Source organism: Odontomachus brunneus, unplaced genomic scaffold (genome assembly GCF_010583005.1).
Source record: "Odontomachus brunneus isolate Ranch 3 - 2012 unplaced genomic scaffold, Obru_v1 Obru_scaffold_021, whole genome shotgun sequence".
NCBI lineage: Eukaryota > Metazoa > Arthropoda > Insecta > Hymenoptera > Formicidae > Odontomachus > Odontomachus brunneus.
The window spans coordinates 2,600,081-2,613,407 of NW_022639471.1; the positions used below are offsets into that span (position 1 = coordinate 2,600,081).

The 13,327-nt window shown below is 43.2% G+C and overlaps 2 protein-coding genes across 6 annotated transcripts in view; one reads left to right on the forward strand and one right to left on the reverse strand.

Moving 5' to 3' along the window:
• LOC116842094 overlaps positions 1-13,327 on the reverse strand; it is a 422,139-nt gene that overhangs the window by 182,676 nt on the left and 226,136 nt on the right. For all 3 annotated transcript variants that reach the window (XM_032810806.1, XM_032810807.1, XM_032810805.1), the window contains exon 5: positions 2,202-2,318. In XM_032810806.1, coding sequence (XP_032666697.1) covers positions 2,202-2,318 — 117 coding nt within the window. The remainder of the gene's footprint in view (positions 1-2,201; positions 2,319-13,327) is intronic.
• Positions 1-13,327, forward strand: part of LOC116842095 — a 332,290-nt gene that overhangs the window by 165,633 nt on the left and 153,330 nt on the right. The gene's annotated exons all lie outside the window — the stretch shown is intronic.

Here is a 13,327-nt window from a genome sequence, read left to right on the forward strand (position 1 = left end):
GAGAGAGAGAGAGAGAGAGAGAGAGAGGGAGAGAGAGAGAGAGAAGGAGTTGTGATGTTCAAGTGAAAGAGAGAATACAAACGGCGAAAGAGAAGGCCACTTGATAATGGAAATCGCTTCTCATAAGGCGCGAATCGTGTAAACACTTCGCCGTATCGTTTCCCTTTCTATATTTTCTAAAGCCATCGTAGTTGGACCGATTTATTACAGACAGCGCGCCGGCCGTAAATTGAGCGATTCCAGGAGAAAATATACGGGCAGGTTCCGCGAATTCAATCTCTCGGATATCACTGCTTAATGGTATTTAAGAGTAAAATTCGATGTACGAGCGTTACGTTCAGGTGTACGTCCGGATAACTAGAACGGCGACGACGGCGGCGGTGGCGGTGGCGGCTCGGGGGTAGTAAGAAGCACTTAGCTCAGAACGTGTTCCTATTTCGTAATGCCGTTGGAATTCCATCTACCCTTCTCCAGTCCGTCCTCGTCTGCCATCCTCGATAATACCCACTACTACTCGCGCACCGCGACGTCGACGGTAACTCGCGCACAGTGACATTAAATCGACTTTACACGCCCGCTATTCATTTACTGCGATGCGTTCGTTTCGTACGTCCGCGAAAACCACGACGGACGAGACGAAGCGAGTCGGTTTAGCACGTCGACCGCCATCGAGTCGGTACCGCGCTGACCGCCCCTATGATTTCGCCGCGTCTCGTTAATTTACGCGTAAGGCGTGACTAATTGCACTAAATGGATTAAATGTCGCAGTCGATTGCAGCAGCTAAGAAAGCTGGCTGACAAGTGCGCATATGTATCTTTGAGTGAGTGTGTGTGTGTGTGTGTGTGTGTGTGTGTGTGTGTGTGTGTGTGTGTGTGTGTGTGTATGTCGGCGCAATTTATTCAGAATATATTTATTCCTTCATTTATATATTTATAACTCTTTGCAATATTTGTTTATTTATTTTTATGCATGTTTGCAGCAGGAAATATACACATTGATTATTCATATGTAATCAAGTATTTTAAAATTGAACGCATTTAAAAGATAAAACTTTCACTTTTTATCAATGATATAATAAGTTGAATATACTTTCATTCCAGAAAAATAGCACATTAGGAAATACTGTTTATTATAATATATCACACAGCTCACAAGTGCATGGAAGAAATATTGTAGTAGAAATTGCGTTAATTTATCATATTTCTAAAAAATTATATTTCAGAGAAATATAATTTATTTTATAAATATATAACGCAATCATTATTCTACAATTATATTTCAAAACAAATGTATAATTTTAGAATATAATTACATTAAAAATTATATTTTTTTTCATAGTGTTTTCCTTGTAAAGCTATACTGAAATTATAATATAAATAAATTGCTAAAAATAGAAAATTTGACGATCTACCTGATATAAGGAACATTCAAATATTTATAATAATTTAGTAATAATAAAAAATCAAACGTCATAATACTTTTAAAATATATCGTAATTTTGGTCATAAAATCTACTGTATAGTCCAGGATTACGAAAATTTTGTTGCAATTTTTACTGTATTTATTTTCTCCGTGTAGAAATTGGTAAGAATCTTGTAAACATTTCATGTAAGCTGGTAAGAGTCTGGTTGAAAGTTGGTTATTCACGGGTACCTCTGACATTTATCGTAACATTGACTCTATTCGACCTTCAATTGAGCTTTGGAACAATTGACGAAAATCACCGTGACGTATTAATTTTCCCTTTTCTCCCGCGTATTAACGTGATCATTCTTTTGGCCGAGATCACGGCGCTCCGCTGCGATTTTGTTCGCAGTTTATAGGCTCTATAAAATATTCTCCTACACGAGAACGCTCTCTCGGCGCAACTCCGGCGCGTTGACGAAGTGAACGGAAATAATCTCGTTGGAATTTGAGCATGCGAGCACAAATAATCTATTTAAAAAAACGCGCGTGTCAGCGTGTCGCGGGAGCCGCCGATCGCGAGCATTGCGAGTAGCTTCACATCGGTGAATTCGGCGAGTGAACGGAGAATTCGTGCGCGCCCGTCGAGATATTCTCTCGCAACGCGCGCGGCGAAATTAATGGTAATCGCGCGGTGGTCGCTCGAGCGGCAAACTTATCGCTTTTAGCTTAACGAAGTGGCAACGCAAAAACCCGGTCGCTAACTGAAATGGAGCGACGCCGATGTTGTACTCACTGCATATGTAGAGTAGCAACCGGCTTGTCCGAGAAGAGCACGACCGGCCGGTCGAAGCGTTGGTTACGACCGCAAACGCGAGCGCTGCCCTCGAGCTGCAACCAGCCGCCCTCGCACCTGCAAACAAAAAGACGATCCCTCCAGTAACCGGCCATCACTCCCTTCCGTGCCATTTACTAATTAGTTTCGGCAATTTTCGATCCGACGTGCCGTTCCATCCCGTCAGGCCGCGCGGAGTTGTTAATTCGCGACGAGGACGTCGCAAATTCGCCGTCGAGCGAAAATTTCCGACACGGCGAATTGAATTTCGTCCGCTGTGAACATTTTAAGGAAACGGCTTTGTTTTACTCGCGCGGCCGGGTGAGGGATTTTCGCCGCCGCTGCGAACCTGCATCGAAACGGATTAGGCGGTTCTTATTTTTCAGAATGCACACCAGCTCTCACCGGACCTCATTATTTATTACGCTTACCGCGACTTCATCGTATCCCGGTGAAATTACGAAGCTCTCCTCGCGCGGGGGCCGCTGGGGCAAAGGGCCTTTTTGCCTGGGAATGTTTTACTTCGCGTGAAGCAGTGTCCGTACGCTTGACTTCGCTATACGTGCTCCGAATTCGACTTTGTCCTCCGTAACGTCAGGACCGGTAGCTACGCCGCGCTTCCAGATTGAATTCTGGTAGAAATCGTATTTCGGAACAATCCAATATGCGAAGTTTGACGTTAACTACAAGTTCCGCGCCACGTGTGGTAGTGGTTTCACTTTGCTCGAATTAACTTGCGCGAAGTGAGATTGAATTCAGATTATATCGAGTCGCGTCTCGTTACACACGCTTCTGGTTTCTTCCGCGGCCCTTTGAGCGCTCCGTGCAACGAAAGCGACGCGTACACGCGTATGTACACGTATATTCGGTTGCCTGCACGCATTTTATCGAACAAAGCTGCAACACTTGAAGTTGCCAGGATTGAGAGCCACTGCTGACGTGAACGCGCAACGATCGGTTATTAATGCGCGCAGGGTGAGTCTACACAGCTCTAACGTTAGATTATAAAATGGCCATAGCTATGCAAGAATGATTCGACTTACAAAATTATGGTTTTTGAATTTTCGTTATTAATGGCTAGTCTTACGTCTTTCTGCGTTAAAATAAGAAAGAACTCAAGCCTTGGTAGCGTCTAAAATCGATTAAAAAACTATTCTTTCCTAATTGCATTCTGTTTACTCATTTTTTATGAGTTGTATTAAAATAAATAAAATGAATAAACGTGTAAATAAAATTGACCGTCTGAGAGGAAAGTACGATTTTCTGAATATACACAATTATGTGCATTCAAATTTGCTCCAGTTATGGAATTTAATCGATCTTATGATTATAAAAACGAATATAAAAATGTCAACCATATGCTTTGATATGTTATCGATGAGAAATTGAGAAAACAGAATTGGTTTAATTTCTTTTTTCCTAGAAAAACTTTACACAATTTCGAGCGTCAACGAGATTCTGCTTAATCGCCATATCAGTTTCTTCAGCGGACGAGTTTCCGTTTCGCGGATTGGGACGGAGAATATAACTCAATCCGAAATAGATTGATAGCATTACATCGACGGGATCATTACTTTGTCGATATAAAGAATTTGGGGAGGATTTAAAGTGGATGTACAGAATTGTGTTCACTGGGCCTCTCCAAGGGTTCGCGGCGAAAATATTCGCGCGTGACGAAGCCCTTTCAGACACCGTCAGGCTTTTTCAATAGCGCGGGGGAGGGGGAGCGCCGTTGAACACACATTTTCTCAATTTCGTCTGTTCGCCTTGGCCCTCGTGCGGATTACGCCGCTAATTGTCTTCATCAAGGGGGAGGTCCTTGATAATAACGTCCCGATAATAACATTTTGTGCGGTAGACGCGCGACCCTACACGCGGACCTCGGGAAAACGATTGCCGGCGAGGGTCGCGCTGAAATTACTTCTTCGATTACAGGCGACTTCAAAGGATTCGTTTTCCCGAGGCGTATTACAGGCGTCGTCGGGACCAGGATTCCCGAGGTAGGGGCGAAATGAGAGAGAACCGCGTGACGGCGACAGCGGGCGAGATGGAATCGGGCGGTTACGCAATGGGTAATACGCAACAGGGGAATCATGCTGATTCAATCACAGACCCGCCGTCTCGCCTCACCTTCGCGACAGAGAAAACGGCGAAATGCGCCATAGCACGCTCGGTTGATTATTATTCGTCGAGATTCCCGGGGATTTCGCGACGACCCTGCTGCGATTTGCCAATCGAGAAACGCACAGAAATTGCGCGTTAACAAGCTGCCTGTCGGTAAGCTGTAGCCAGCTGTCGGCCAGTTTTATTACATCTTTAAAACGCCGCGTCTTCAGGCCGGTCGAGCAAGTCAAAATCTCTGTGCGCTTCGCTCGATAAGTTTGCTCATCGACGCTGAGGAGAATTAACGAGCAAGCGGTCGGTTCTACGATATCGAGATTCGTAGAATTTGCGATAAGTGATAGTCGGATATCTCCTTTTGGTACTTTTATGTACTCTCTACATTCCTTGGAGTGGGATCTCACTCAAAGCGAGTGAGAAGTGGCGGTACTTTCACACGAAGCGATGGATGGAAGTACTGCTACTTGAAATCGTAAGAGTGAATGTTTCACTCAAGCTTGGAGGGAGTTCTGGCTTCGAATGAGCGAATGTTCCAATCGATTAGAGCGAACATGTTCCCGTAACTGTGGAGCACATCACATTCACCCCTCGATTTCGAGTGAAAATATTCACTCGACGATTGTCGAGTGGAGAATTCGCTTTGAGTGAAAAATCACTCGAATTCGAGTGATGTGTTGATTTTGCAATTTTGTTTGGATCGTTTTCTCCCGAATGATGATGAGACGCGTATACAATTTAATACTTATGTATCAAAATGTATACTTATGTAATATTTATGTATACTTATGTATACCCTTTGATACTTATGTATCTTCAACATACACATTAATAGCTACAATTTTATTAAAAAAATTTAAGACTTCAAATGTCACAAAGTAGGGCTAAAAGCTTATGAGAAAGTTTGACTGTTCTCTATCACTCCAAAAAATTTAGAAAATAATACAAAAATTTATTTTCTACTTTAAAAACCGTGAGGCAGAATTTACGATAACTGAGAGTCTCTGATATTTCCTTTCCTTAGAATTTTAATATAATATAAGAATTGAGTTGATATACTTTGAATATAAGAACAATTATTTTCCATGTATTGACAGCTTGCGTGAAAATTTAGGTATGCATGGAGCGCGGTCTCGACGCGTCTCGTCAAGGTGTAACAACGCAAACTGTTTGTCGGAGCGATTCGCTTAAGCTTATCCACGTCACCTCGATTCTGGGGCGCGGTTCGGCATTTAATAGATACTCGTATCGAGATGCCCGGGGCGGTCTTGCTTAACATCAATAACGTTAATTAACATATCAACGAGACAATCGCGGAGACGCGCGTCCCCCGCGGCGGTACCTTCGCCGCGCGCGCGGCCCTTTATCCTGCGCTGGCTCATTCAAATCTTGATACAATTCGCGCACAACGTGCGGATGCTCGCGTGCCATTGTTGCGTGAAGGGACGGATATGTGCCGCTATAGTTCACCATTGTGTCGAGCGTACGCTTATGAATTAATTGCTTGCGGGCTTCGACGGCTATGGAGGACCCGATCGCGTCGCGCGATCCTCCGATATCTATTGGCGCCGTCGGCCACGACATACATCTCCCGGTAATCCGGTCGGCTGAAACTTTCGATCCGTTGACATGTCGCAGGAGAACAGTGCACTTGATCGCGCGTTGTCCGCGACACCTCAGCCTGTAGGGCCAATACAACTGTGCTTGGCACATTTTGAGAACATTTGACGTGAAAGGCGTTCAGAGTGAGAAGAAATCCCGCATATACCTAGGGATCAGTTGTGATATAGTGACATTAATCTATACACGAAGGAAACAGCTCTGTTAGTAAATTTAATGGCTGAATTAATAACTGAATTTTTGCGTTATTTGGGAAGCAGATGGAAATCTCGCTTGTAGGAACAGAAAGATTCCTGTCAGAGGTTTTTACTCAGTCCATTGCTGTCGGTTACCTCAACCGAGTTTTAATGCAGTGCGTGTGTTCAGAGCGAATGTTTTCAGTCAGAGTAACAAGGGTATTATTTTCAGCAAGTTTTTTTGTCCTCATCCAGTTGCACGAACTGAAATTTTCTTCCTGTGTATTTAACTATATGGAGAGAATATTATTTATTTTCATATAAATTCCTTCTTATATACAAATTTTTTCTTTTTTCATATAAATCTTTTTCAATTTAATTATGTTTTAATAACGTGGGAACTGTCAATCTTGCTAAGAAGCGTGATAAATTTTACTGGAAACAACAACTTTGTTAGATATAAAGCGAATTTTTTAATAACACATTTCAGTTTAACGGCGTAAAAGCAACGATTTAGAGTCGAAAAATTTCATTTTTTTCTGAAACACTGCTGTTTCTTCCACAAATTAAATAATGGCGTAAAATCCCTCACAATAATTCATATTGATTTGATACTTTACGGAAAAAATATTATTTTTATATAAGAATTATAGAGATTTTTATATAAGAATTATAGAGATTCGTAATAGAGGAATAGATCGACATTCTGCAGTAAAATTGACTATCATTTTCATTGCATATGTACTACTTACATTTTAGGAATTGAAATTAAATTTAATATTTAGAAACTGAAATTAATTTAAATTAAAACATAGTAAAATTGAAGAAAATTTTCTCCGTGGATAAAGTCGCGGATAAATTCGCGAATTCGATGGAGCAGGTGCTTTTTTGTTGCGATACGTGGCTGTCCGTTCGATAGAAGTCGAAACCACGTCTACACGGCATCAAACGTGACGTTCGCGAAAGGGAACGGATCGCTAAGCCGATAAGTAGGCAGCAAAGTCGGGATCACAATGAAAAGCATGTGCGGCTAGCGAGGATGGTCTCAACACGATACGTCATAAATAATTGATTCGCCACGTGGCGCCACGGAAGATGGCCATCGTTACTTCCAGCCCGTCTTTCCCGGTCCGAGGAAGAAAGATATTCATTTTTGATGCGGCTTACTCGCGTAAGTCCTCGTTCCCTCCCTTCCTCTCTCTCTATTTCTCTCTCTCTTACTCCACTCGCTCGCGAAACTTTAAATCGCACGAGGGACAAGCATCCGCGATGCGATTCGACAGGAAGTCTGCTCCTTACTCGTTACACACGAAACACGGTGAGACGGGTCAACGCGAGGGATATTGTCGGAGGATAAAGTTTCGTTACAAGGAAGGTGAGGAAAAAGTGGAGAAGAATTGGTGCGGAGATCGTGACAATAAAAAAATGCAAGGTAGAATAGAGCAAACTGATGGAAAGAAGCAATGGTACAGAGAATATCCGGCAAATAGCGGCGTTGTGTGTGTTAATTGATGTGATTTTAAGCAACGTAAATAAACGAACGTCACGCGACATCGGAATGTGCCTTGCATTGCCCGCAGCTGTTGCCTTTGTCACTCGAGGTGTACGTCGTCGTATCTAGGTGCATGATGCGACTGAACGCGAAGGGATCAAACTTTATTATTACAAGAACAAAGCAAATAGGAAGACAAGATTTTCCCTTTGCACTTACAATAGCTTGAATTCTCTTTTATCGTTAAAAAAATGTCTTTAAATGTATGATTTATAAACTTTTTGACTAGCTTATAGGTAGCACATTTAGAAGCACAAAATACTCATTTGCACACTTACAAGATCAATACACTTAGAATTGACAATAAAACGTACCAAATGGTACTTTAAGATTCTAAAGAAAATCTTCTTCCAAAACCAACAGGAAAATATTCTAACATTGTGTTTAGAGTATTTTCCTCCTAGTTTTTTAAGAACCCTCTTGAAGCTATATAGTCATACAGCACAAATGTCCAAAATATATTCTAGAGACGTCCTAGAACTATCCAGATATTTCTGAGATGTTTCTAGAATGTATTTTGGACATTTGTGCTGTATGTATATGAAGATTCCTGAGTCAAAATTTTAGTCCTGCTTGCCTGAGTGTATGAAGTTGGCACCCCACTTTTTGAAATTTATAATTTTGAAAGTTGTTCCAGATTGTTCTGACTTTGTACCACATTGTTCCAAAGTGATATTGCTTCATTCGAAACGGTTTTCGAATAAAAAAAAAAAATGATTTTTTGAGCTGGCACCCCACTTTTCGAAAATCGAACATTCTGATACCGCAATAGATTGTTCTAGTTGTTCCAAACATTGTTCCAAAAGGACAAATCCGTAAGTTGAATTATAAGTCCAAAAAATGAAAAAAATGTTTTTGACCTGGCACCCCATTTTTTGAAAATAAAGCATTCCGATACCGATATAGATTGTTCTAGTTGTTCCAAACATTGTTCCAAAAGCACAAATCAATAAGTTTAATTATAAGCCCGAAAAATTAAAAAAAAGTTTTTTGACAAACAGTTTATCGGACCAAGAGTAAACTTATACTGTCTTTCTTGTTCCAACCGAGATCTTTTTGTTCTGAGTTGTTATAGGCTTAAGAATTATAGTTCTAGAGTATAAGACTCATAAGATCATTCGTTCTCCGAAAATTCGTAAAAAAATCGATTTGACAGCACCCGGCGTCAAGAGAAAACACTGCTTGCCTAGACCTGAACTTTGCAACATTTGCATGTTTCGAAGGATCAGTGTACGTTTAACACACATGAAAACTGAAGACCTACTCAACGCTAAATGGCAAACGTACAGAAGGATCCGGTTTGACTTCAAGGAGTTGGCTCCGATTCGTTAGAGTGGAGAATTGTCAAAATGTCGTGTGCAATTCTGAAGGGGTAACTCTCCGATGGCGCGCGAAAGTTTCCGCGGCATGACTCGGGGAGCGAATTCGCGGAGGGTAGATACGAGTAACGAGCGATCGCGAGAAGGCAGACAGGGACGAGGCGGAGATTTTATTGTGTTGCCGGGGTGGAGCGATATAAATAATTGAAACGCCCGGTCGCGCCAGAATAAAGACGGAAGTCGCTGCACTTCACGCCTGTTCAGCAACAGCGAGTCGCCCTGCGAGTCGTTCAGCAGCGGCGCATTGCCTCCTTCTCCTCTTCCTCTCCTCGGCATTTCACGTTTCGCCGACTGCATTTGGCGTCTCTCGTGTCCGGCCGTGAAAGCACGAACCGACCCTTCGTGCTCTTTCTTCTCACGCTATGCACCGGGTTCTCGGACGCCACGGCGGGAGGAACGAGAAAGAGGAGGAAGAGGAGAGGAAGTCCGTCGAGAGATCCAACGGACGATTCGCAGGAAATTGGATGCTTTTATTTCGCGCGATTTTTCCCCATGCAGCCGGAGAGCAGCCGCTCACCCTTCCCTCCGCTGCACCCAACCCTCCGCTCGCGCCGTGTCCGCGCGATGAATCGAGCCCGTGACCGAAAGATCGGGACGATTTCTTGAGGACGCGTCGGCCTTCCGAGGACCTCGACTGTCTCGGTTTTTCGGATTGCGATCCGACTACCGTCGTCTGAAGGATGTAGAGGAGAGCCGGACTTCTTCTCGCTATAGTAGTCCTTCCTTTTTCTCTCGGGAGAGCACGGATCCTACAATGATCGACGAAAGTGATCTCGCCGAGGAAAATCCGGGGCGGTTAGGAGGGGAGCGAATTTATCCCGTGGGGAGAGCAAGAGAAGGCGTGATCGCAAAGATTGAAATCGATCTGGGCGACCAATCTTCGCGTTTTGAATTAAACGCGCCTCTCCGTGCTCCGTACACCTTCGTCGCGGATCTCGTTGGTAGCGAATACCTCGTGGAAGTTTCATCGCGTGCTCGGCGGACGACGCGCTCGGTACACGCGATACGGAAGTTTGTCGGCGAAGGAAGGCCTCGTCCTTCTTCCCGTTAATGGGAATTATCTTACGTATAAGGAAGTAGCGCGTCCCGTTGAATTATACAAGAGCGGCGAGATCTCTCGAGGCTCTCGGTCGCTCGCGCGCGCGGAGGGTTGGTTTTGCGGACTGTATCTGCCGGGAATATCGTCATCGCGTCGGGAGGGGGAGTTGCGAAACACTCGACTGCAATTTAGGATGGCCTTGTCTCTCGGAGTCCCTTATAATCGCGCCGGCTCACCGGGGTATAAAACGGAAACTCGTGGACCGTGCTTCTTGGCAGTGTAATGCGAAACAGACAGACCTCGCGTCGCGCGGAAACTTCGAAGTCACGGTTGCGGCTGCGATATCAGTGACGTATGAAGTTACCGAGGTCCCCGAGACGGTGCGCTTTGATCGACTTTGCGATGGAGATTTTGATGGCGTTACGCTGCATCACGCGACAAAATAAACGAAACACGTAATGAAGGAATAACAATTTGCAATATGTTTCATCGGCTTTGTTTCTCATCCAAAGCGATATCATCTCATCTTTAGCGGAACTACAGTCGAAATTTTGGTATTTTTGGATTCAATATTTCATTCAACGTCTATTCTGATACTATTAAAATTGTATTAACCCCTGATCCTATTTAATCTACTAACTTTGCTGAGAAGTCCTTTTGAAAACCTGCAGATAGTGTTTTGTACGTTTTCTGCCATTTGGCGTTGAGTAGAACTTCAGTTTTCACGTGCATTAAACATACATTGATACCTTCGGAACATACGGATGTTGCAAAGTTCAAGTCGAAGGTAAGACTAAAATTTCGACTTGGAAATCTTCATATATCCATATAGTACAAATGTCCAAAATATATTCTAGAAACGTCTCAGAGATGTCCTGGATATCTCTGGAATATATTTTGAATATTTATGCTGTATAACTATATGGTTTCAAGAGGATTCCTAAAGAACCAGAAGGAAAATATTGTAAGTACAATGCTATTTCTCTTCATTAGAAGAGAAATATTTTTGCGGTAAAAGTTTTCGCTTACAATATAAAATTACAAGGAATAACATCTCGCAAGTAGAGTTCTTTTCTCCAGGGAGTTAGAATATTTTGCAGTTGATTTTGGAAAATTTTCTTCAGAATCTTCAAGTATTATTTGGTGCGTTTTCTACCATTTAGAGGTACTAAGTAGGTCTTCAATTTTCATGTGTCTTAAATATACACTGATCCAGAAAGTACATAGAAAGTTCAGGTCGAAAGTAGGATTAAAATTTCGACTCGGGAATCCTCTTTATATATGGCTTCAAGAGAATTCTTCAAAAAACCAAAAGGAAAATATTCCAGGCACAATACTATATCTCTTCATTAGAAGAGAAATATTCTTGCCGTAAAAGTTTTCGCTTAGAATATGGGATTACAGGAAATAGCACTTTGCGACAAGACTTCTTTTCTTTTGAGTGTTGGAATATTTTCTTCATGGCTTTAGAAAAATCCTCTTGAGGCTACATATAAGAGGATTCCGCTAAGGATGAGATTATATCCTTTTGAGTATTCTTCGTCGATTCACGTGCCATTAATTGGAGCTACATCTACGTGTAAAATAACGCAAACTAAAGCCATATAGCGTATAGTAGTTCAAATTAGAAAGGAATCCGCGATTCGAGTCTGTTAACTCTCCGCGTACATTGTTGGGTCTCTATGAGTTCCGAACGAATATTTCATCATAACCAACTTTCGCGAAAGGTCTTGAAATTTTCAAAACAGCGCACGCATAAATCTATTGACAGATTTTGATTGTGTCGTGTTATTAACTTACAGCTGAAGCTTTTCATCTGGAAAAGAGATAAGTCGGAAAATATTGATGTTTAACAAAATTATCGTAGTTCAGAGTTGCCCTCTGGGTGTCTGGCAAATTGTACTGTATGTTCCAAAGAGTACAATTGTACGCGGAGAGTTAAATTCATCGTCGCAACCTACAAATCTCGTCGAAGCCGATATAGTTGGTGGGACGCGACCGGGTGTCTCCGAGGATCCATAACGTCGTTTACCTATACCACCGTTGATGTAACGTACGAAAGAATCTCGGCGGTGCATTTCGCGTGCGCGGTAGAAGGACCTATCCTCGTCTTCGTCCTCGAAATCGCCGTCAGACAATGTGAATGGTCCCGGCACCGCCTCCTCGAAATACCGTGCAGTTTGGCGCGTCTTGTCGTGGAGTACCTTAATCGCGACTGAGCCTCCGAGTGGAAAACGGAGTAGTGAGTCCTGCCTGCCTGCCTCGTCGTCTTCAATGTCGGTACACGTTGTCCGCACACAACAAACACAGGCGCGCGCGATCCCACCCCCGACGTCCGTTTGCGGATAGCCTGGGGAGCAGAGCGAAGGAAAACCGGCTAGACGGCGAGAAGGTTGCCCGGAGGCAGCGCCAAGCTTACCGATGTCAGTCAGTCAACTGGAAATCGCTTACCGCCCCTCCTCCCTGCCGCGGACCATCTCGTATTTTACATTTTCTCCCCGAGCCTGTCCTTCGCCCGACCCGGGCGTTTTCGCCACTCGCCGAGCTCTCGCACGGCTTTCCGGCGTACTTTCCTTTTTTTCTTCTGCTTTTCGTGCGCGCGCTCACACCATCCTCCTCTTTCACGACGGAGGCGCGAGCTCTCGTCCCGCGCAAGGGGAACGGTGTTATACTGCAAATCAATTTACCGCGGGCATTCGGGGCCCTCTCTCGGAACGAGAGAGGGCGGATTATAAATTTAAATGTAAACCCGACGCGGTCCCGAGGGGTAGAAGGAGCACACCCTTGCAGGTGCGACGACCGAGAGTGTTGCGGTGAAAGCCGACGGTTCCCCCGCGCGTTTGCAAACATCCGTCGCGACCGCGTCGGACAATGGCGATCGGGATCGCGTTATCGTCGTCTAAGCGCGAGAAGCGGCGGGAGTTTATCGTGTGTACCATAGCCATGTGCTCCTTGCACGTAAATCGCGGTGGCTTTACACTCGAGCGTGTTTTCGCTGAGAAAATAATATCCGGTGTTTGTGACTATAATCACATAAATAAATAACTACTGTAAATTATGGTCAAGAAAACCATTTCTTTTTATAAAATTATTTTATTTTTATTACTTATGTTAGTGATAATATATATAAATATATATATATTAAATTACATATATATATATATATATATATATATATATATATATATATATATATATATATA